The sequence below is a fragment of the Macrotis lagotis genome, chromosome X (assembly GCF_037893015.1).
Source record: "Macrotis lagotis isolate mMagLag1 chromosome X, bilby.v1.9.chrom.fasta, whole genome shotgun sequence".
Taxonomy (NCBI): Eukaryota; Metazoa; Chordata; class Mammalia; order Peramelemorphia; family Peramelidae; genus Macrotis; species Macrotis lagotis.
Genome location: NC_133666.1, coordinates 383102606 through 383126194, shown reverse-complemented (window position 1 = coordinate 383126194; position 23589 = coordinate 383102606). Strand labels below are relative to the sequence as shown.

Sequence of the window (23589 nt, the reverse complement as noted above, 5' to 3'; positions counted from 1 at the left end):
GTCCCGACTCTCGCGAGAAGAGGGAGGCGCTCGCGTTTCCCGGCCACCTCCGCTCCGTCGCTGGCCGGGACCCGGACGTCCCGAGGCCCCGCACGTCCCGAGGCCCCGCCCCCTCTCCCGCTGGATAGGCCAAGAGAAGGTGCCGGGGACTTCGCTTCCGCTATCGCGAGAACGTCAGCCAGCGGGTAGGTTCTGACCCCGGCGCGGCTGCGACCGGCTGGGAGGGGGCCTTCGGGGCTGCTTGTGGGGTCGGGAGGTCGCTGCCCGAAGGGCTCCGGCTCTTTGCCCGTAGCGCGCGGGGTGACTGCGTGGGCATCCTCCCGCGCGTGGAGCTCCTCTTTTGCCCCTGGCAGAATTTAGTTTCCGGAAGGAGCCGGGGAATGGAGGGACGGGGGTGAGCGTGGGAAGGACAGAGACTTGTTTTCCTCCTCCAGCCCTCCCCGGACGCGTTTGGACCATGGGGTGCACAGGCTGCAGATCCCACGTGGTCCGGGTACCTCCGGGTACCTCCGGGTACCTCCGGGTACCGCGCCGGTGTCGTGGCATCCAGCTGCCCGACCCGGCTGGGGAACCGGACTTTTCCTTGTCACCCCAGTCCAGGGGTTCTGAACTTAGGAATTTAAAAATATGCACGTCTGCTAGGTCTCAGAATATTCGTAAAGGTACAAAACACCTAGGATTACAAAGGAAACGCACTATTTTAAAATAGCCTTATATGTCTATATTCTATAGATTTAAATTTCTATATCGAAAATTCAAAAGTAGTTGTGAACTATTTCAGTATAGCATTTCCTATGTAGTCCTATGAAATAAGTATGTATTTAATCTTGAATATATGCTTTCAGTATAGTAAATGTTCTTTGTAATCCTCCATGTTTTGGATCTTTTAAAACGTTTTTGAGAAATGATCTATTTTATGCCCAAATTTTCGTGACCTCATTTGGGGTTTTCTTGGCAGAGATAAAATACCATTTCCTTCTGCAGCATATTTGACAGTTGAGAAAACTGAGGCAAATAGGATTAAGTGCCTTGTCTAGAATTTAAACTGGATTTGAAATCAGGAAGATGAGTCTTCTGATACTAAACTGTTCTAAGCTGCTGAAAATGCTCCATAACCAGAGTGCCAGAGGAGTCCACGATCCCCCAAAAGACAAGAATCCGGGGTGGCTAGGTGGCACAGTGGATAGAGCACCGGCCCAGGAGGAAAGAATACCTGAGTTCAAATCCGGTCTCAGACACTTAATAATTACCTAGCTGTGTGGCCTTGGGCAAGCCATTTAACCCTATTGCCTCGAAAAAAACTGGGAAAAAAAAAGACAAGAAGCCTTAAGGAGAGTCCCAGGAAAGGAAGAAAGCTAAACCCAAACTAAGGAACTAAGGACCCCTTCTGAGGGGGAGGAGGCATTCTGACCGTTTCTGGAACCACCAAGTATTCCCCAGGATTGCTGTGAGAAACATATAAGAAAATGATTGTAAAATACTTAACACAGTGCTTGCCACATTGTAAATACTATATAGATATCAGCTATTGGAATTATTAGATTTCAGTCATACAGTTGATGGTCACTGAGTGTTTATAGAATTCTGAGGAACATTAGAACTCTCAGGGATCATGGTCACTCAGGATTATTGCTCCTCATTATCCAGTTCAGGAAGACTGAAGCTCAGATGGTTAAATAACTTGTTTAAGGTGACACAGTGACATAATGTTGGAGCTGGGATTAAAACTCAGATCTGACTTTTAAGTCCATTTGTGGTTCTATTCACTCAGGTTAATTTTGTTATTTGTGTTTGTCCTGTGAGATTTTGTCCTATCTAAAATATTGTTTTGATGAAACTAGAATCCACACAATAAATGAATCTACTACTCATAAATGAAAAAGGTAATTTTTCTTTGATTATTATCTCTTATTTAACACGTGGAATTATGGAAATGGTTTTGCACTGGGTTTAAAACAATTCAATTGGGGTGGCTAGGTGGTACAGTGGATAGAGCACTGGCCCTGGAGTCAGGAGCACCTGAGTTCAAATTTGAGTGTGGCCTTGGGCAAGCCACTTAACCCCACTGCCTTGCAAAAATCTTAAAAAAAAAAAAAAAGAAAAGAAAAAGCTATTCAATTACAGATGTGTTCCAGCTATTTTTCTAGGGTTAAATAAAAAGCATCTCTTGTAACCTAATTTTATTTCCTGCCTCTGCTATATACTGAGTAAATTGTCTCATTGAAGATTTTTCTAGATATTAGGGATGCAGTGAAAACTTAACTGCTAAGAAACTGAGTAATTCTGGAAAAATCCTTTGGTTGTCCACCTCTCACATTATGAGCCAGACTTTGACTTAGGTTATCTAATTAATTCTTGTTGGTTGATTATAATATAGTTCCATATAAAATTGTATTAGTTTTCCATAGATATGATATTGTTCAATACAATTTTCCTTGTAATACAGTGGGAAAATGAATTATCTTAAATTTGTAAATTTCAGAGGATCATAGAGTTATAGATTGAGAGCTAGAAGGGAGCACAGAGGCTTTCTAATCTAACCAACTCATTTTAAAGTTGAGGAAAGTGCTCAAAGTCATATAGTAAATAGCAGAGTCAGAATTCAAATCCAAACCCTCTGACTCCAAATTTCACACATTTTCTATTATATACATTGTGTAACTTATCACTCTCACTCTTAAAAACTGAGACTCAAAGTTGCCAAATCACAGTTTCTTAGTGACTAAATTTGAATCAGAGCTAGTGTTTAAACCTAGTCCCCTTATTCATTATCCTCCTTCAGGTATATAGCCTAGCCAAACTAGTTTTACTGCTCCTTATAATGGCAGTCCATCTCCTTTCAAGCTCTAAATCTATAACCCTGTGATCCTTACCTCTACTTGTTAAAATTCCTGGTTAGATTAAATTAGATAAACTATTTATCTAGGGGTCAAGCATTATGAGACCACAAAGTCAAGCAAAAATAAGATTTCCTTCAAGACTTAATTCATGAGGACTTTTCTAATTTACCTCAACTGATATATATTTATATACAGGTTATCTTCTCTCACTTATATTTATAAGTTTCTTGATAGCAGGGACTGCTTCATCCTCATTTCCTAGCAGAGTTCCTGGCATAGGGTAGGCAGTTAATATGGTTGCTGATTGACTTTTAGGACTCCCACCCTCTAGGACATTGTTCCATTTCTTGTGTATTATGGTAGTATATCAGTGTCTACCTCCAAGTGTTAAGCCTTTTCTCATTAGGCATATATACCTGGAAGTTATCAAGGTGCAGGCATATACATCCTCCACATATGTTTCATGGGCCCCATCCACTTTGTGGAACACATTTAGTAGTCACCAAATTACTTAGTACTTTGACATAGCTTCTGATTATACTGGAAATAAAGGGTGTGATACCTGTACACATGTATGAGTGTATGCATGCACAGTTCTTCTATACCATAACTGATATGGAGGGTATCTATAGTTTCATCATCAGTCTTTCTTTCCATGGCTGTGATTCTCCACAACAACCCCAACATAGAGATATATCTTCACTGTATTTTACAGATGGACAAACTGAAGCATAGAGAGAATGAAATGTTTTGGATATCATCATAGAGCAATCGTCTTGCTACCTGAGAGGGGACTTCAGAGAGCATACATAATTCGAAGGTCTGTTGGTAAGGTCAGTGAGCCAAATTGCCTCTTTAGTATCACATTAATTCTCATAGCACCTCTGGAAGGAGTGCTACATATAAAACATTAATTGTTAATTGTAACCTAATTTTATTTCCTGCCTCTGCTATATACTCAGTAAATTGTCTCACTAAAGTTCTTTCTAGATATTAGGAATGCAGTGAAAACTGTTAACTGCTAATAGTTAAAACTAAATTTTCTCCTATTCTCTTTTTCTTTCTACAACACATCCATGAGAGTTTTAAAGGTGATTAGTTGTTCCTAATCTGTAAGTGGAAGATATGAGAAAGTTGTTAGAAAATTGTAAGGAGTGGGGTAGATTGGGAGCCTAATGACTAGTTAAAAGTATACAGCCAAAAGTATTTTTTTTCAAAGTTAGCTATAATCTCTTTGATAAAAAAGTATTATTTTATTTCCTTCCAAATATATGTTAAAACAATTTTTAATATTTAAAAAAGTTTTGAGTTCCAAATTGTCTCTCCCTTCCTTCCTCTCATCCCTATTCCCTGAGATGATAAATAATCTGATATAGCTTATACAATTGTAATTGTGTAAAAAATTTCTTTATTAGTCCTTTTCTACAGGAAGACTTGAATAAAATAAATAATGAAAAAGAAGAAAGGAAGGAAGAAAGGGAGAACAAAGAAAGTATCTCAGTCTACAGACTGAATCAGACAATAATCAGTTCTTTTTTTCTGGAGGCAAAGGGCATGTTTCATTGTAAATCTTTTGAGATTGTCTGGGATCATTGTAATGCTGAGGATAGATGTCAGTGTACAGTATTGCTATTATTGTGTACAATATTGTTCTGGTTCTGCTTTGCATTAGTTCATGTAAGTCTTAACAGGTTTTTCTCAATTCATTTTACTTGTCATTTCTTATAGCACAGTAATGTTCCATCACCAGTCATATACTTCAGCTTGTTCAGCCATTCCCAATTGTTAGGTATCCCTTCAATATCCAATACTTAGTTACCACAAAAAAGAACTTCTATAAATATTTTGTGCAAATAGGTCCTTTCTTCCCCCATCCCCACTTCTCTTTTGATCTCTTTGGGATACAGACCTAGCTAGCAGTCAATCAAAACTTAAGAAGGAGCAATTAATCTTGTTCAGTATACCTTAAATGGTATTCTCTAGTTGATGCTTCCTTGTTTATAAGGCTAAAACTAATATAACTGAATGGTGGGCAACAAAAGAGTGTCATTATACTTGATAACTTGGGAATGGAAGAGTAGTTTGAAATAGGTGTGTCTATAATTGGTTTATTGACAGAAATAAGCAGCCAAGTGAGTTAAAGATTTCTAAGATCTTATTTCAGTTAAAATCTTTTATAAGGGAACCCTTAAGGGAGAATCACTACTGATTAATGAGATCACTTCCTAGAATGTTTTGTAGGAAAGTAAGTGTAGGAGCCACTTGATCTTACCCATTCCCCAATTCATGGGGATAACCAAGGCTCAGAGAGGTTAATGATTGGTGATAATAGGCAGAGCTACAATTTGAACCAAGGTCCTTTGACATAAGATTCCAAATTTTCATTTTACTATTCTCTCTCGAGGCATGAAAATACCAGAAAATAGCTCTAAGGCCTCAGATGCAGAAAGAATTTTATTTATTTTTATTTTTTATTTAATATTTATTCTCATTTTATACAATGTTTTTTATACATTAATAAAACATTCTTGATTAAAAGTAGACAAAATACCCCCCCCAAAAATATAGACTCACTTGAGTGATAAAGTAAAGGGGAGAGAAAAAAATTAAAATTAAAATTAAAAAAAATAATAGTAGTAATTGTAGGTATGGCCAGGTGGCACAGTAGACGGAGCACCAGCCCTGGAGCCAGTAGTACCCAAGCCCATATCTGGCCCCGTACTCCCAACAATCACCCAGTTGTGTGACATGCAAGCCACCCCAACCCCACTGCCCTACATAAACCAAAAGAAAAAAAAAGAAAAAAAAGACCTAAAATAAAATAAAATAGTAATAATAGTAGGGGTAGCTGGGTGGCAGACAGAGCACTGGCCCTTGAGCGAGGAGCACCCGGGTCCGAATCCGGTCTCAGACACCCAATGATTGCCCTGCTATGCTGTCCCAGGCAGGCCACCCAGCTCCATTTCCCCTGCACCCCCCCCCCCCAAATAATAATAATAAATGTGCTTCAATCTGTGTTCCAACACCAACAACTCTGTCATGGGTGGATCACATTCTTTATGAAAAGTCCATCATAAAAGTTACTTCCATATTTTTTCACTGTTGCCATTGCTGATCGCAACTCCCTCCTTTCATATTTCTTCACTACCATGTACTATATTTTCTCTCTCCTTTCACTGAGTCTGCTGTAGGGTCGCTGAGTGGAGCAGCAGACAGATCCCCGGCCCTGGGGCCAAGAGGCCTCAAGCCCCCATACCACCCCTTAGGCCCAGCATCCACCTGGCCCTATGGTCCCGGACAGGCCATCCAATCCCAGCCCCTTGCAAGTAGTAAAAAAGAAAATGCATTATATTTGACCACTCTCCCCTGCATGGTCCATCCTCTACTCCTTCATTCACATCCCTACCCCTTCCCCCTGTCCCCTCCCCTCTCCTTCTTATTCTAGATGTCTATACCCTATTGAGTATATATGCTGTTTTTCCTCTCCTAGCCACCTCTGATGAGAGCGAAGATTCCCTCATTCCCCCTTGCCTTCCCCCCTTCCATATCATTGCAATAGCTCATTGTAATAAAGAAAAATCTTATTGCATGAAATATCTTGGCCTATTCCCCCTCTCCTTTTTCTTTCTCCCATTACATTTCCCTTTTTTCTATTGACTCCATTTTTACACCATATTTTATCTTCAAATTCAGCTTTCTCCTGTCCTTCATTTATAAAAGCTCCTTCTACCTGCTCTGTTAATTGAGAAGGTTCATATGAGTATTATCAGTATCTTTTTTCTATACAGGAATATATACAGTTCATCATCATTAAGTCCCTCATATTTTCCCCTTCTCCTCCAATCTCTATGCTTCACCTGAGTCCTGTATCTGAAGATCAAACCTTCTGTTCAGCTGTGGCCATTCCAACAGGAACATTTGAAATTCCCCTGGTTCATTGAAAGTCCATCTTTTTCCCTGGAAGAGGACATTCAGTTTTGCTGGGTAGTTGATTCTCAGTTGCATTCTAAGCTCTTTTACCTTCTGGTATATTATATTCCAAGCCCTATGAGCTTTTAATGTAGTTGCTGCTAAGTCCTGTGTGATCCTGATTGCAGCTCCATGGTATTTGAATTGTGTCCTTCTGGCTGCTTGTAATATTTTCTCTTTGACTTGGGAGTTCTGGAACTTGGCTGTAATATTCCTGGGGGTTGGTTTTTTGGGATCTCTTTCTCGGGGGAGATCGGTGGATTCTCTCCATTTCTATTTTGCCCTCTGCTTCTAGGATATTAGGGCAATTTTCCTGTAGTAATTCTTTGAAAATGATGTCAAGGCTCTTTTCCTAATCATGACTTTCAGGTCTTCTAATAATTTTTAAATTATCTTTCCTAAGTCTGTTTTCCATATCAGTTGTTTTTTCAATGAGATGTTTCACATTTTCTTCTAATTTTTCATTCTTTTGGTTTTGAAGTATTGAGTCCTGATTTTTTGGTAAATTCATCAATCTCTCTGAGTTCTATTCTTTGTCTGAAGGATTTGTTTTCCTCAGAGAGCTTTCTTATCTCTTTTTCCATCTGGCCAATTCTGCTTTTTAAAGCAATCTTCTCCTTAATAACCTAAGCTGGTTTCTAGCATGCTATTTTCTTCAGCATTTTTTTGGATTTCCTTGACTAAGCTGCTGACTTCATTTTCATGTTTTTGCTGCATCTCTCTCATTTCTTTTCCCAGTTTTTCTTCTAACTCCCTCATTTGATTTTCAAAGTCTTTTTTGAGCTCTCTCATGGCCTGAGCCCAATTTCTGTTTTTCTTGGAGTCTTTAGATGCAGGAACTTGTGCTTCCTCATCTTCAGACAGAGTGTTTTAATCCTTCTTTGGCTCACAGGCAAAATGTTTCTCAGGGCAGCTAGGTGGCAAGCACCAGCCCTGGAGTCAGGAGTACCTGGGTTCAAATCTGGTCTCAGATACTTAATAATTACCTAGACATGTGGCCTTGGGCAAGCCAGTTAACCCCATTTGCCTTGCAAAAACCTAAAAAAAATATTTCTCCATGGTGTTCCTCTTGTTTCTCTGCTTGCTCATTTTCCCAGCCTAAGCCTGTTTTGGGGGGGTACTTCCTGAGCTTTTGGGACACTCCCACAAGGGTCTCAGTGTGTGAGGCTCTGTCCTCCCTCCTGGTCTATGAATGACCATAAGCGCCCCCTTTGCTACAGGGCTGAGGTGGGGGGGTGGGCTGCTGTTCTGTGGGGGCGGGGCTAGACTGAGATCAGGATCTGAATGTGGCCAGAACCCCAGAGTCCTGTTCCAGAGGCAGAGGACAGAGCTCTGCAGTCTCTCTCTCTTCACTCCCCTGCCTCAGCTCAATGGGCTCATGCCCTGGGGGCTCCTGCTTACTGGCTCCGCCTGCTTCTGTTTCCTGGATCTGGACTGCCTTGGCCATGCTGCTTGCTGTGTGCCCTGAGGGCTGGGCTTCATGTGCTCACTCTTGCAGAGGTCCCCTGCTGTTCCCCCAATTTGTGCCTGGTGCCCCCTGGGGCCACGGCTCCCAGCGCCCTGGGGCTGCCTCCGGGAGGCTGAAGTTCTTTCGCTCTGGCAGGCCACCCCTCTGGCGGGCGACCCCTCCAGCCCCGGGGAGCAGAGCCTTTCTGCTCTTTTCCAGGATACCTTGAGTAGGAGAACTGCCTCACTGAGCCCCTCTGTGGGTTCTGTCTCTCGAAAATTTAGAGTCCTTAGTTTAGAAGTTTTATGAGAGAACTCCTAAAACCAGATCTCCTCTTGTCGCCATCTTGGCTCTGCCCCCTAGAAGAATTTTTAAAAATGCTTTTGATAAACTGGTTGAAAATAAAATGAATTTAGCATTTTCCAAAGAAGTATCTAAGAGTTCTTTCCTGAATATTTAGTTTCTTATGTGTGTTTTCAGGTTTAAAATTCCATTTTGATTAAATCCTTAGCTACATTGTAGCTATATGAAGTTCCAGTTAAAGAACATCAGACTCAGCTTCTGTAACTAGAAGATGATGATGATGGTGATGAAAATGATAATATACCATTTATCTAATGCTTCAGATTTGCAAGATATTTTACATATCTTATTTCATTTCATACTCACAATAACCTTATGAAGTAGATGCCACTTTATAGATGAGAAAACTGAGCCAAGAAGTGAAGTGATTTTCTTGGGATCATGCTGTTAGAAAGAGACATTATCAGGGCCTTCCTGACATCTAGACCAATGCTTATCTAAGTATTACCTCTATAAATATTTGACTCTGGCTCCAGTCAACATTGATTGACCAATCCTTATAGAAACTAGTCTTAATAATATGCAAAAGTTATGTTTAATGGCAGGTTTCAAAGTATCATCTACATCCTTAAAGTATCAATAAAAATTGTTGATCTGTCATATCTTTAATATGCTAATTAATGATTAAATCTTAATTTTGTTCTCTCTTCTTAGTAATTTCAGATATTAACCAGATCTTTCAGAACTAACTTTTTTGGGAGGAAACTTTTTTGGAAAAAATTATCCATGGATGGTGAGTAAGGCATTTATGTTTTTGATAACCAAAGAAAAAGTAAATATTTTTCAAAATGGGTGATTATGGTTTTTGCAAAATGCAGTATTATTTAAGTTTTTGTATTTTTTATGTATTTTATGTGTTAATTTTATGTATTAATTATGTATTAATTTAATTTATGTATTTTATGTATTAATTTTGTACAGAAATCCCCTTTTCCTTTTAGCAATGATGTAGTTATCCCATCTCCCCTTTAATGTTTCCCCTTTGTAGAATTAAAAGCAAAAGGAATGTTATTAGCAGCATCTAGTGTCTATGAGTATGTATTACAATTTCCCCTCACAGCAGTTAAGAATAAAGAAATATTATATCATATAGAAGAAATAAAATTTAATAAAGAAACTAAAGGGAAACAGAAGGATTTATGACAGATGAAACTATTATATTTCTTCGCTTATTAGATGAGTGAATCTTTTATTAATTTAGTTATTTTTGTTTTACTGTTTTCAAAAGATAGACCAGTAATACAAAATAATAATTTTAATGTGTAATAAAATACGGATAAATTTGGAATTTCTAGTGCCTTTTAGTAAAACTAGTATTATTCGTACAGGCATCTGTAAGTGTAGGATAAAATTTGAAGATGTTATTCAACTGTTATTCTTCAAAGAAACTTAAGTTTTTGCTTATGTCTTATGTTCTCATGCTCTAATAGTTGAAAACGTTCATTATTTCATTGATTATCCTTCATCAAATGTATGACATAACCTTTTTATACCTCAGTAGAGCTTCATGATTTGTAAAAACTTATCATCAAGTATCTAATATTTTAGTATTGACCTTTTATAAACCCAACTAGACTTGTCCTTCAAGGACAGAATATTTTTCAAATCCTTTCCAGCTTTTTGGAACTCGTCAAAGTTTATACTTCTCCTTAGCACTATGAGATATTAGTAGGACTTTTTTCACCTCATATTTCCCATCCATCATTAAAATAGTTCTTGAGAATTTTTTCAAAAATTATGAGTTGTTGGCCATAATAGGATTTCTTGTGATTTGCCCTACTTTTTGAAGATAATTTGCGATTTTATTTTTCTCATCCTTATTTAATTGCCTATCATTGATGTGACCAAAAGCTTTTGGTTAGGAGAAGATTAATAAGATACTGTAAGGCATATTATAAAGACAAAACTTCCTACCAATTAGAAAATTCCAGAATGTAATTAGTTACTTAGAGAAGTGATGAATTCTCCACTACTAACCCTCCTCTGGGGCAGTGAGGTGATCCACTGTATAGAGTACAGGACCTGGAGTCAAGAAGACTCATCTTGCTGAGTTCATATCTGGCCTCTGATACTGACTAGCTATGTGACCCTGGATATTTCACCTGACCCAGTCTATCTTAGTTTCCTCATCTATAAAATGAACTGGAAAAGGAAATGGCAAACCACTCTAATATCTTTGCCAAGAAAATCCAAATGGAAAATTGAAGTGAACAACAGCCATAACAACAACAAAGCAATCTTCATTTGAAGACTGAATAATCAGTTGTCAATGATGTTGTATAAGGGATTCTTATTGTGATATGACTTGACTGGGAATTCTGTGAGACCCCTGACAATGATAACATTGTGAATTTCTTAAGGACCAGAGGCTCCTTATCCAGTGCCGTTTTGGATATTCATACTGGAAAGATAGGGAAACAGGAATGGGACTGTTACAAATGCGCTGATAACTTCATTAAAGAATTCTCTGACAAATGCTTTCTATGATGAAGATGGCCATGTTTCAGAAGCAAAGCTGTGCCTTAGGAAAATTATTTTGGCTACCGTGGAAGATGAACTGGAAAGAGGAGAGAATGTGAGAGAAACTAGTTGGGACTATTTTTCAGTAGTCCAGTCAAAAGGTGATGATAAATTGAACTAGGGGAGAAAAAGGAACTGGTATAAGAGATGTAGAATATGGGGATAATGATGAAGGAAGATCAGTGATCAAGGATGATTCTAAAATTGCAAATATTAGGGATGGAAGGTATTTGACACTTTTCACTGAGAAAGGCTGGACTTAGAGAGAGGGTAATGAGTTTCACATTGGAAATGTTGACTTTAAGATGTGCTTGGAAGATCCAAGTGGAGATGCCTGTTAGACATCTGTTGGGAAATATATTACAGATATTTAAGATTAGGGTTTGAAATATAAATATGGAAATCATGTTATTTTGTTTTTTTAACATAGATAATAAATTCAACATATAACTTTCAAAGTTGTACTGTTTGTTTATGATTCCTTCTGGTCTTCTTTTCTGTGAATTTAAAAATTCTTCAAATTTTCTTTTCTTGTGTTTTTCTTTTTACTGGAGGAAGAGCCTCATCCCTAGTCATCCTCTCTATTCCATTTCCTTTACTAATTTGGGAAAAAAAATAACACATTATAATAATTATGTTATGTTGTCAAATAGCATAAATTCCTACAAATGACCTCATTTGAAAATATATGTCTCATTCTGCAACTTGTAGCCATCACCTCTTATTTCTTTCTTTGAAAATGACCCTACTTTTAGAAGTTTGAATCAATTCCTTATATTTCTTGGATATGAAACTTTTTCAGAGAAACTTTCTGTAAAGATGACTTCCCACTTAACAGTTACCCTTCTGATTTTAACTTCATTAGTTTTTTTTTTGGTAAATGAACTTAATTTAAATCTGACTTTATTTATACAGAATTTTATGTTTTTGTTCATATACACCTTGTTATTGTTGTACTTCATAACTGAAAAAGACCATGACATCAAATGCATGATGGCAGGACTTGCACATTTTTTATTATAATGAAGGGAATATTGCACAAAGACATTTCTTCTCACTGCCTTTTTCAGAACCATCATCACCCTGTGACCTGACTTTTGGTGATGACCTGGATGCTGTAGGAGATTTTGGTCTCGAGGATATGGGTCCCCCCCATATAGCAAGAGAACACTAGACAGAACACCAGTATGGTGATTTTTTTTTTTTGGCAACAATTTTGTGACAATATGGTATGGCTAACCTGTCTCTTGATGATCCTAATCCTCAGTAAAGTGATTGAATTGTGCTACTCATCTCTGCAACCATATTTCTTCCCCTGGAACCCAAAGACTTTGGTCTTCTGGAAGCCGCGTGAGGTGGAGTGGGGTAGGGGTGAACCACTCTACTGAATTGCTAGTCCACATTGTTTATGGTCAGAACTATGATGGTATCTGATTGTCTTTGACCCTCTGACTTTCATTCTTGATTAATGAAAATATTTTTGGCAAATGTTTTTGCTCTGGCCCAAGAATTTCACCCATAGTGATAAGATGCAAATATCCCTGGCTGCTCCTCTTTATCATGGTTCCAGTTCTGAAAAACCAAACCTGCTTTGAACATTCTGATTTTTTCCAAAGTAAATGGTTCTGCCTCTCAAGATACTCAACTAAGAACAGTGAAGGGATACCATGAGGCAGTGGATGGGTCAGGTAGTGGCTCACCTTGTGGCACCAGCATGCTCCAAAGGTCCAACTATGAGCTTTTTAACTGCAGCAGCTTTAATGTATGCTATTGGAGCTGGAATTACCAAGTCTGCTGGCAACAGATCTGCCCTCTATTGAATCTTTCTTAAAGGATTTAATGTGTACTCATTCCAATTTTAGGGACTTGAAAGAGTTCTGTTTTGTTGCAAAGAACTCTTAGATCTAAGTCATGTGACCAAGACTTGACCTTGATGTGGTGATTATTTAAGTGAAACTTATTTTGGTATATGAATGTAATATCTTGGTTTGTGCTTGTTCCAGATTCCTTAGTGATCCCTATAGTTTTTGCCCTTATCCCAAGAGTTGGGGGTTTTGATTTATCAAATGAAAATATTGGTTTTGATAAATCAAAGGTTCATGTACCTAATTTGTTCCTTTGATTGGTTTCTTTATTTTTTAATCAAATCAAAAAGTTTTGCTGGATCCCCTCTGTCTATTTAAGAAAAATAGTTATTCCTGACCTTTTGCTCTGCCAGGTAAATGTGGTTATTATTTTTTCAACCTTTGAAAAGTAATCCTTTGATAGTTTCATTGATATGGTATTGAATTAGCAAAGTTTTAGTTGAAATCTTTTATTTTTATATTACCTAAACTCCCCTGTGTTCCTCCTTTTCTTTCCCAAAGAATTTTAAATTTTAAAAAAAGAGAAAGAAAAAATAAGCAAAACATATTTTAAAAAATATGAAATTATTTTCAGTGTTCTGTATAATTGGGACTTTCCTGAGAGGAGTTTGAAATTGAATAGGGAAAATGTCTTATTTCATTATAGTCATACATCATAATTTACTTAGTTATTCTCTAATCAATGGACAGCTACTCTGTTTCCAGTTATTTGCTACACAAAAAGTTCAACTGTAAATATTTTGGTGTATATAGAGGCTTTCTTTTTGTCATTGATCTCCTTTAGATAAATGCCGAGGAGGAAACTCAAAGCCAGAGGATATGGACATTTTTGCCATTTTTATTTGCATAATTGCATAATTCTAAGTTGTATTATTATATATATATATTATATATATAATATATATTATATATATAATATATATATTATATAATAATCACAGAAATGAATAGGAATACATGATAGTTCATTCAAAGTCTTATCAAGTTATTACTGTTAGTCTGAATTGGCTAAGGTATTACATATCATATTGTCTAGGGAAAAGAGAAATCTTTAAATTTTAATCTGGTAATCCAAAGGTGACACAAAAATGTACAGATGCCATAAATCAATTGGAGTGCAATTTATTCAGTGTTTTTCCTTAGATTTCCATAGATTTCTCAGAAATTGTCTGTAGTCAGACAAGTCACCACATAACATTTCAATACCATAAACAAATCTTTAAGCCCTTCTAATTTGTCCCTACTCCAACTCCTTAGGCTGTGAATGCATATTTTTCTTAGGGAAAGTAATTTTAGTTCTGGAAATTAAGAGCTTACAGTTATCTCTGATCTCAGAATAGAATTTACAGGGCTTTCTTTTACATATGCCCCTTTCAGTAACTTCTTTCAAAGAGTCCTTTAGGGTTTTTGACAATTCCTTGGTTTTGGTAAGTTCTCACAAAACTTCTCAATGATTATGAGACTTAAGTTCTTAAGATATTAAGTTGAAATTAACTTTGAAATCTTATGTCAGTTTTTAACTAAAAAGACAAACTGTCTTCCAGACTAAAGTCTCTAATAATCGTTAGCTCATAACGTTAACTATAAAGTTATTTATGGAATCATAGTATTCAGATAAAAAGGTAAAGCTAAACTTTTACAGATACAAATGCATCATCTTCTAGCTATAGCACATAATTAATAGCATTTATATGATATCCTAAGATCACAATACAAGAAATTTATAATTATAATGCTATCATAAGCATTAAAATGTGAAATGTGAAATTAAAATTATCACCAGTCAAATGACATTAACCCAGATGAATGCATCTCCAAGTCAGCTATGAATTCATCTATGAATTTTGGCATTCCATACTAGTTTCATTCAAAGACTGGTATAGAGTAATTATCTCTGTTCTTCTGGTGCTTACTTTCAGATCTCAGATCAACTGTGTTGTAAATAATTTCTCCAATAAATTGATCAAACCCAATTTGAATCCAAATTTTAAATTGCTATATCTTTTTATATAATTCTAGCTATTCTTCTCTATCCACAAGGTTATCAAAATCTACAAGTCAAACTTAGAAATCATGAGAAATCTCAAAACTAAATTGAATTTCCTGAGGAAGAAATAACTATTTGTCCAAGTAGAGTTCAGAACTTTACTCTTTACTCTCTACTCTCCTTTTTCATCAGTGAGGCCTAAAATTTCCTTACATTTTCTGTAGTACTTTACCATACCTTTGTTTTTCTTATGACCTATTTTGCACATTTTAGGATCTTATATTGTTTAGCTTTGTTGAAAATCAGTAGTTCTATATTCCTGCTATTAAGGATTCAAGAGTTGAGTTGCATATTTAAAATAATTTATCTACTTTTATTTTATTTTATTTTAGTTTTTTTGGGGGGGGCAAGGCAAATGGGGTTAAGTGACTTGCCCAAGGCCACGCAGCTAGGTAATTATTAAGTGTCTGAGGTCGGATTTTAACTCAGGTCCTCCTGACTCCAAGGCTCGTGCTCTATCCACTGTGCCACCTAGCTGCCCCCCAAAATCTTATTTACTTCTAAGAATACTTTTATATATTTCTCATTATCTTCTAACTGAATTTTATGTCTATACTCTTTCATTGTGAATGGTCTCCAGCTTCTTCCAATTTTCTTTTCTTCCCAAGGCCTCTAATTAGAACCCTGCATATCACAAAAATTCTTTGAAAGAAGTTACTGAAAGGGCCATATGTAAAAGAAAGCCCTGTAAATTCTATTCTGAGATCATAGATAATTGTAAGCTCTTAATTTGTTACCTTTCTCCATATTGATTCAGCACTTTGTGTTCTTGCTCTGATAGTTTCTTAATCCTGCAACTTTTTATTTTAAAATCATACCACAATTTATCTGTAAAAGTCTTTTACTTTTGACTCCATTGAATCTCTCCTTTGCAGATTAGCACACTTTTCAAAATATATTTACAAATTTACTACAGTTTTACGTTTTCCTTCTTAGTTTAGAAACAGTAAGATTTAGTTTCTCATCTTGCCAAATAAATTCTTTACAATTTAGTTTTTTATCTAAGAGTTTGCTAAATTCCTTTAGATGACTTTGTTTCTAATTTACCTAGATAATTAAGTTTTGCAAAATCATTTACAGAAGACCACAACTATCCAGTTTTAAAATTTCATTTTTCCCTTTTTCAACTGATTTGTTATTTTTAATTATCACAAGACTCTCTTCAAGCTGGAGAGAACAATGTATCCCTGTATCGGGCAATTCTCAAGCTCCAGATAAGACTTCTAATTTTTCAAACTCCAGTATTGCTCACTTTTATTTTTCTTGGCTTTTGGAATCACTAGAGTCAAAATTTTTATTTTGATTTCAGATCTTTTTAGAACTGGGCATTCTCCAGTCTGTAAATTCAACTTCTTTCCTTATAGTAAGACAGTAATATTTTTCACCCTCCAGGAAAGAGAATGATCTGGATGCTGTTTCCTGCAAATTTCACAGTATTTCTACTTTTTAACAGTCCTAATGAACTGCCCTCCCCAAGACTCACTAAATTATTTCAGTATCCATTGAACATTCAAACCATATTCCCATCATAAATTGGAAATACACATTCAACAGATTGTACTTCAGGCATAAATTTAGTCTCTAATTTCCAATGCCTTGAATTTCTGCAAATGGTGAAAGGATCCTCTCCCTCATTTCTATTTATCTCCTTCTGCCTTCCCAAATTGACCAGAATTAGAAGCATAGAGAAAAGGCTATATCCTTTGAAAACTGAAACTTTTATTTAAAAGATTGTCATTATTTTTATCCTTCCCTTTTGGCTGATCAGACCACAGGAAAAAGACAGAACATATAATGCAGATAATGCTGACAGATAATACACTATATTTCTTAAAATAAACAAAATATTACTCACTATATGTAAGGAAAATTGTAAGGCCTGTAGAATTTTGGAATCTAGGGAAGGGCGAATGAGATTTCCTCACCTGGGAAGAGAGGAAGTTTCAGATGTGACTTACCTGGTCTGAAGGTGTTCTTTTTCTAGATCTAGATAATCCTGTAAACTAGCAATAAAATTTTTTTTCCCTGCTTCTCAAATATACCAATAATTCACCTGCCAAGATGAAAACTTCCATGACCTTCACAAATAGATTAATTTATTAAATGAAAACTTCCATCATCTCTTGATTGCTGGCAAGAATTTTTGTTAATATACCCATTCCCTATACAATATTAGATCACGAAGCACTTTAGACATAGTTCTTTCAAGCAATTTTCCTGGTTGAGAATACCATATTTCCCCATGTATAAGATGCACCTTAATTTTGGAACCTGAAATTTGGAAAAAAAAAATGTATTATATAAAGTTATTGAACTCAAGTTTTATTTATCATGAAATTCAAGGACCTGCTTATAGCTTCCAGGCATCTTTTTGGGCAAGTCTGGTGCATGGACACATGCTCAGACCATTCTATTTCATGAACCTAAAGCATCAGTTGTGTTCTCCTTTGAAATCAGTAACTTCTTTTTTCATCAGCAATTCTTCTTGCCTCCTGCTCTTTGTGGACACAGGAATTCCACTTGCCCTTTGCTCTTCAATCTCTTCAATTCCCTCTCTAACTTAAACCATTTTGCTGATTTGTCTCATGGCCTTTTTTCTGCTGTGACATTTCTAGTAGGGTTTCTTCTTCCCATAGCTAGTCTCAGAATGTTTTCTCAGTTGGTGGAAGACCAGACTTCCATTCAGCAGCATGATTTCCATTCACTTTTGTGAACTAGATCACTTTGAACTTGAATTCAGCACCATATGAAAATCATTTCTGAGCCATTTCTGGACAGCACATGACAAAATGTAACCCAATATACTAGTAATAAATGTGAAACAATGAGCCCAAAGACAAGTGCAGAAAAGAGGGAAATCCAAATTTAAAAAATCTGCAACCACTGTATTCTTATATGCTCCCCATTTTTAGACCCCAAATTTTTCAAAAAAGGGTGTGTCTTAAGGGGCAGCTAGGTGGTGTAGTGGATAAAGCACTGGCCTTGGAGTCAGGAGTACCTGGGTTCAAATCAGGTCTCAGACACTTAATAATTACCTAGCTGTGTGGCCTTGGGCAAGCCACTTAACCCCATTTGCCTTGCAAAAAAACCTTAAAAAAAAGGGTGTGTCTTAGACATGGGGAAATCTGGCAGGTTTTGTCTATGTAGTCCCAAGGAGACCTAGAATTTGGTTTACTTAGTTATCTACTCATGAACCAATGGATCCTCAGGCTGAATTAGGGACCTCATCAAAAGTTGTCCCCAGAGAGCTTTTTACCCTTTTGCTTAAAAGAGTTTAATCATCAGGCTTTTCCTTATCTCCAATAACTAGGTAAAACATACAATTCTAAGATAAGAATTTGAGTGAAAATAGGATAGATCTGCAGCTTATTGGGCTGCTGGCACTGGTTTTAGAGGTTTTTTTGTCCTAGCTCAGGTGATGCTGATGCTGATGATAATGTTTGTCTTTTGTCCTTGAAGAAAACCACAACATCAGGGAGGTCTAGTGGCCAGATAATCATAATGACTGGAGATGACCCTGCATGTGAGGCAGCCAGGGTTAAGTGACTTGCCCAAGGTAACACTGCTAATAAATGTCAAGTGCCTGAGTCCAAATTTGAACTCGGGTCTTCCTGACTCCAGGGCTGGTTCTCTGTCCACTGCACCATCTAGTTTGTTGTATATGCTTCTTTACACCGTGTCTATATTGTCTGGGCATACTTAACTGTGTCTCTTTTTTTTAATGCAAGATGGCTTTAACACAACTTAAGCAAATAAAGAGAAGCCATTTACCTTGAGCTCCATCTTCTTTCTTTCTTTATTTCACTATTCCCTGGCATCATTCTCCATTCTCTCCTTTTGTACTCCAGATGGTGGCCTTCCTTCTTGTCACGATCAATCCATGTGAAGACATGTAAGCTTGTCCCCTTCCTTTCCCTGTCTTCTTTATCAGATTTTCCCCACTATCATTCCCTCAACTGTCTAAACTTCAATTTCTCCCTTTCTATGGATTCCTTCCCTTTTGCCTAGAAATACTCCGATTCTCCCTCTCCTTTAAAAATACTCATTAGAAGGGCAGCTAGGTGGGGTAGCTAGCTAGTGAAGTGGCACTGGCCCTAGAGCCAGGAGGACCTGAGTTCAAATTTAGCTTTATTTAGCTGTCTGACCCTGGGCAAGTCACTTAATCCTATTGCCTTGCAAAGACACCCCAAAAAACAAACCAAAAAAGTACTCATTAGATCTTACCATCCCCATTGTCCCCTATCTCACTTTCTCAGACAAACTCCTTGTGAAAAATCTACATTTGTTATCTTTACTTCCTCTCTTTTTTACTTTTTTCTGAACCCTTTCTAATCTGGCTTCCAATCTTACCACTCAGTTGTCATTTCCTGAAATTATCAAAGATCTAATTACCAAATTTGCTGATCTTTTCTTAATACTCATTACTTTTTTTTGAATGTTATTTTATTTTTTCAAATAAATGCAAAGATAGTTTTCAACATTCATCTTTTTGTAAGCTTTTGAGTTCTATATTTTTCTTCCTCTCTTCCTTCCCCCCTCAGTGAGTAATCTGATATAGATCATATAAATATAATCATATTTAACATATTTCCATATTAATCATATTGTGAAAGAACATAAGGGAAAAATACATAAAACAAGTTTTAAGAAGAGAAAATAGTTTTGGTCTGTATTCAGACTCCTTTCTTCTTTCTCTGGATGTAGATGGCATTTTTCCATCACAAATCTTTTAGAATTGTCATTTATCCCTGGGAGGAGTTAAATACATCATAGGTAATCCTCATACAATGCTATACCTTTTCTTTTTTAAGTAAAAAAAAAAGTATGTTTCAATCTGTATTAAGACACCAACAGCTGTCTCTGGGGATGGATAGAAATCTTTATCATAAGTCCTTTAGATTTGTCTTAGTTCACAGCACTGCTAAGAAAAAGCTAAGTTATTCACAGTTGATCATCCTACAAAATTGCTGTTACTTTATAGTCAGTACATTTTGCATTGCATCAGCTCATGTAAGTCTTTCCAGGTTTTCTGGGAGCCTCCCAGCTCATCATTTCTTACAGCAGAATAGCATTCCATCATAATCACATATCACAATTTGTTCAACCATTCCTCAATTGATGGACATTATCTCAATTTCTCAGTTTCCAATTCCTTGCTACCAGAAAACAACTGCTATAAATATCCACATGTGTGTGTGTGTGTGTGTGTGTGTGTGTGTGTGTTTGTTTGTGTGTGTGTGTGTGTTTGAGTGTCCTTTTCCTTTTTGTTTTTCATCTCTTCTGAAATATGGACCTAGTAGTGGCATTGCAAGGTCAAAGGGTATACATGGTTTTATTACCCTTTGCCCTACTTCTAAATTGCTCTACAGAATGGTTAAATCATTTCGCAACACTTCTTATGGCATATTAATGTCAGAGACTTCTGGGGTGAAGCCAAGATGGTGGTACAAAATTCGGAAGCTCCTGGAGCTTTTCCTGAAACAACTTAAAGACCTTAAAGCTACAGATCCCTCAAAAATAGAGAGCAAAACAAGTTCTCAACTCAAGATATCATGTAAAGTAAAAGTCTGGCTCTTCTGGGGTAAAGAGGAAGTATAGCCCAGCTTAGATAGGAGAGCAGAAAAGCCAACTAGAAGCTCTCAGTCACAGTAAAGCTCAGGTCCCATCTCATAGGGCAGCAGGCTAGCAGAGAGAGTTCCAACCCCAGATCAGAAGACAAAGTTCAAACCCTGGGAATGCTGGTGCAACAGATGGGACAGGTTTGGAAAGAAAACACTGCATAGGGAAAGTCTTGTCATAAAGGAGCAAATGAACCTCTTCATAGTCAATGCCTGGGCTAAAAAGGCAGCACTTTGGCAAGCGACCAGAATTTGGCCCTAGCACAAAAAAGCTTGGAACTATATTCCTTGTACCCAAGGTGTAGAGTTCAATTATCAAAATGAGCAAAAAATCAGAAAGATCACCAACCATAGAAAGCTACTATTCTGATAGGTATGATAAAAATGCCATCTCAGAAGATGAAAGCAGTGACAAACTCAAATGAGTTTAAAAGTAAACTAAGTAGAAAAGAAAATACAAAAGTTAACTAAAGAAAGACAATACATTAATGTCTCATTTTCCCTACAATTCCTCCAAAATTAATCATTTTCCCTTTCTGTTCTGTTAGCTATATTAGATATAAGGTAAGTACCTCAGAATTGTTCTAATTTGCATTTCTCCACTCAATAATGAGTTAGAATACTTTTAAAAATATGACCATAGATAAGAATGAAACCTAATCTGAAATCCGCTCATTCCTTTTGATCATTTGATCAGTTGAGGAATAGTGTTTATTTTTTAAATTCTTTATATTTCTTTATAAATTTGACTCTGTTTTCTATGTTTGAGAAATGAGGCCTTTATCAGAGAAACTTGTTTCCATTTTTTACCCCCAGTTACTATAGCTAACTGTATTTTGCCTCTATCCTATTCTCCCCTATCTTGCCCTTTATTCTATTCTCTCCCTTCTTTAGAAGTGTCCTTCCTTAGAAGTGTTTTGCTTCTATCTACTTCCTTCCATAATCTGCCTTTCCTTCTTTTACTACCTTCTAACCCTCCCTTCCTTTTCCCATCTTCTTCCCTCATCTTCTTCCCTTACTACTTTCCTATAGCATATACACATATATATATATATATATCTCCCATAGCATATATACACACAGACACACACACACACACACACACACACACACACACACAGACACATATACTTTTAATTGCCCAAATAAATGAGAAAGTTCATATGAAATATCAGTATCATCTTCCCATGGAGGAATATAAACAGTTAAACATCATTAAGTCACTTGTGATTTTCCTTTTCTTTTTCTTTTTTTTATGCTTTAAGAGTTGTATTTGAAGATCAAATTTTTTGTTCAACTCTGGTGTTTTCATAAGAAAAGTTTAAAAGTCTCCCCTTTTCAGTGAATGTTCATCTTTTTCCCCTGAAAGAATATATTCAGTTTTGCCTGGGTACTTGATTCTTGGTTGTAATCTAAGCTCTTTTGCCTTCCAGAATATCATATTCCAAGCCCTACAATCCATTAATGTAGAAGCTGCTATATCTTATGTTATCCTGATGGTGGCTCTTCAATAATTGAACTTTTCTTTCTGACTGTCAGCAATATTTTCTCCTTGACCTGGGATCTCTGAAATTTGACTATAATATTCCTGGCAATTTTCAGTTTGGAATCTCTTTTAGGATGTGATTAGTAGATTCTTACAATTTCTATTTTACCCTCTGCTTCTGGAATATCAGGGTTGTTTTCCTTGTTAATTTCTTTAAAATGCTGTCTAGTACCCCTTTTTTGATCATGGCTTTCAGGTAATCCAATAATTTTTAAATGATCTCTCCTGGATCTGTTTTTCAGATCAGTTGTTTTCCAATGAGATATTTTACATTGTTTTCTAGTTTATTCTTTTGATTTTGGTTTTATTGGGTTTTTTTTTTGATTTCTCACAAAGTTATCAGCCTCCTCTTTGCTGAGTTTTATATTTTAAAGAATTATTTTTTTCATTGAGCTTTTGTTTCTCTGTTTTCCAATTGGCTAATTCTTTTTTTTAAGACATTCTTTTCCTTATTGGCTTTTTGTACCTTTTTTTCCATTTGACTCAGTCTGTTGTTTTAGGTATTTTGGCAAGGCAAATGGGGTTAAATGGCTTGCCCAAGACCACACAGCTAGGTAATTATTAAGTGTCTGAGACCGGATTTGAACCCAGGTACTCCTGACTCCAGGGCCTGTGCTTTATCCACTGTGCCACCTAGCCACCCCTAAGTCTGTTTTTTAAGATGTTATTTTCTTAAGTATTTTTTTGTGTTTCCATCACCAAGCTGCTGAATTGTTTTTTATGATTTTCCCATTTCTCTTTTTGATTTTTTTCTCTACCTCCCTTCCTTGATTTTCAGAATCCTTTTTGAACTCTTCCATGGCTTGAATTCAATTCATATTTTTCTTAGAGGCTTTAGGTGAAGGCGGTTTGCCTTTATCTTCTTATGAGTGTGTGTTTTGATCTTCCTTATCACCATAATAACTTTCTATGGTCAGATTTTTTTTTTCTCTGTTTACTCATTTCCCTAGTCTATAACTTGATTTTAATTCTTTGTTGAGGTAGGGCTCTGCTTCCAGAGTGGAGGGTGCCTTGATCCAAGTTTCTGGTGTTTTTGTTTAACTATTTTCAGAATCTTCTACGGACCTGTAAGTTTTTAGTTCTTCCAAGGTGGTATGATCTAAGGGGAGGTTTTGACTGCTCTCCTGACCTGTGCTCTGGTCTGTGGGAGACTGCAAGTACTGCTTTCTGTCCTAGAATTGGAAAGAGGTTCTTTGCCCTGCTGCAGCAGCAAACACTGTGCTACTCCTCCTCCTCTTCCTCCTCCTCCTCCTCCTCTTCTTTTTGGGACTGTAACCCAGGACTGCAATCCAGATCAGAGTATGGGCAAATTAGTAGAGTCCTGCCTTGCTTATAGCAAAGAGATCCCTGTAATCTCCTTCTGACCTACTTAAT

At 36.7% G+C, this 23589-nt stretch overlaps 1 protein-coding gene across 6 annotated transcripts in view; it reads left to right on the top strand.

Moving 5' to 3' along the window:
• The first annotated feature begins 3570 nt into the window (after positions 1 to 3570).
• PIGN (phosphatidylinositol glycan anchor biosynthesis class N) overlaps positions 3571 to 23589 on the top strand; it is a 214839-nt gene continuing 194820 nt past the window's right edge. For 3 of the 6 annotated variants that reach the window (XR_012472589.1, XM_074207369.1, XM_074207364.1), the window contains exons 1-2: positions 3577 to 3673; positions 9274 to 9352. Coding sequence is in view for 4 of the 6 variants with exons in the window: in XM_074207369.1 (XP_074063470.1) it covers positions 9350 to 9352 (3 nt within the window). In the remaining 2 variants the exon portion in view is untranslated. Of the gene's footprint in view, positions 3674 to 9273; positions 9353 to 23589 lie in introns of all 6 variants that reach the window. The other 3 variants (XM_074207367.1, XM_074207365.1, XM_074207368.1) reach the window with 3 other exon arrangements.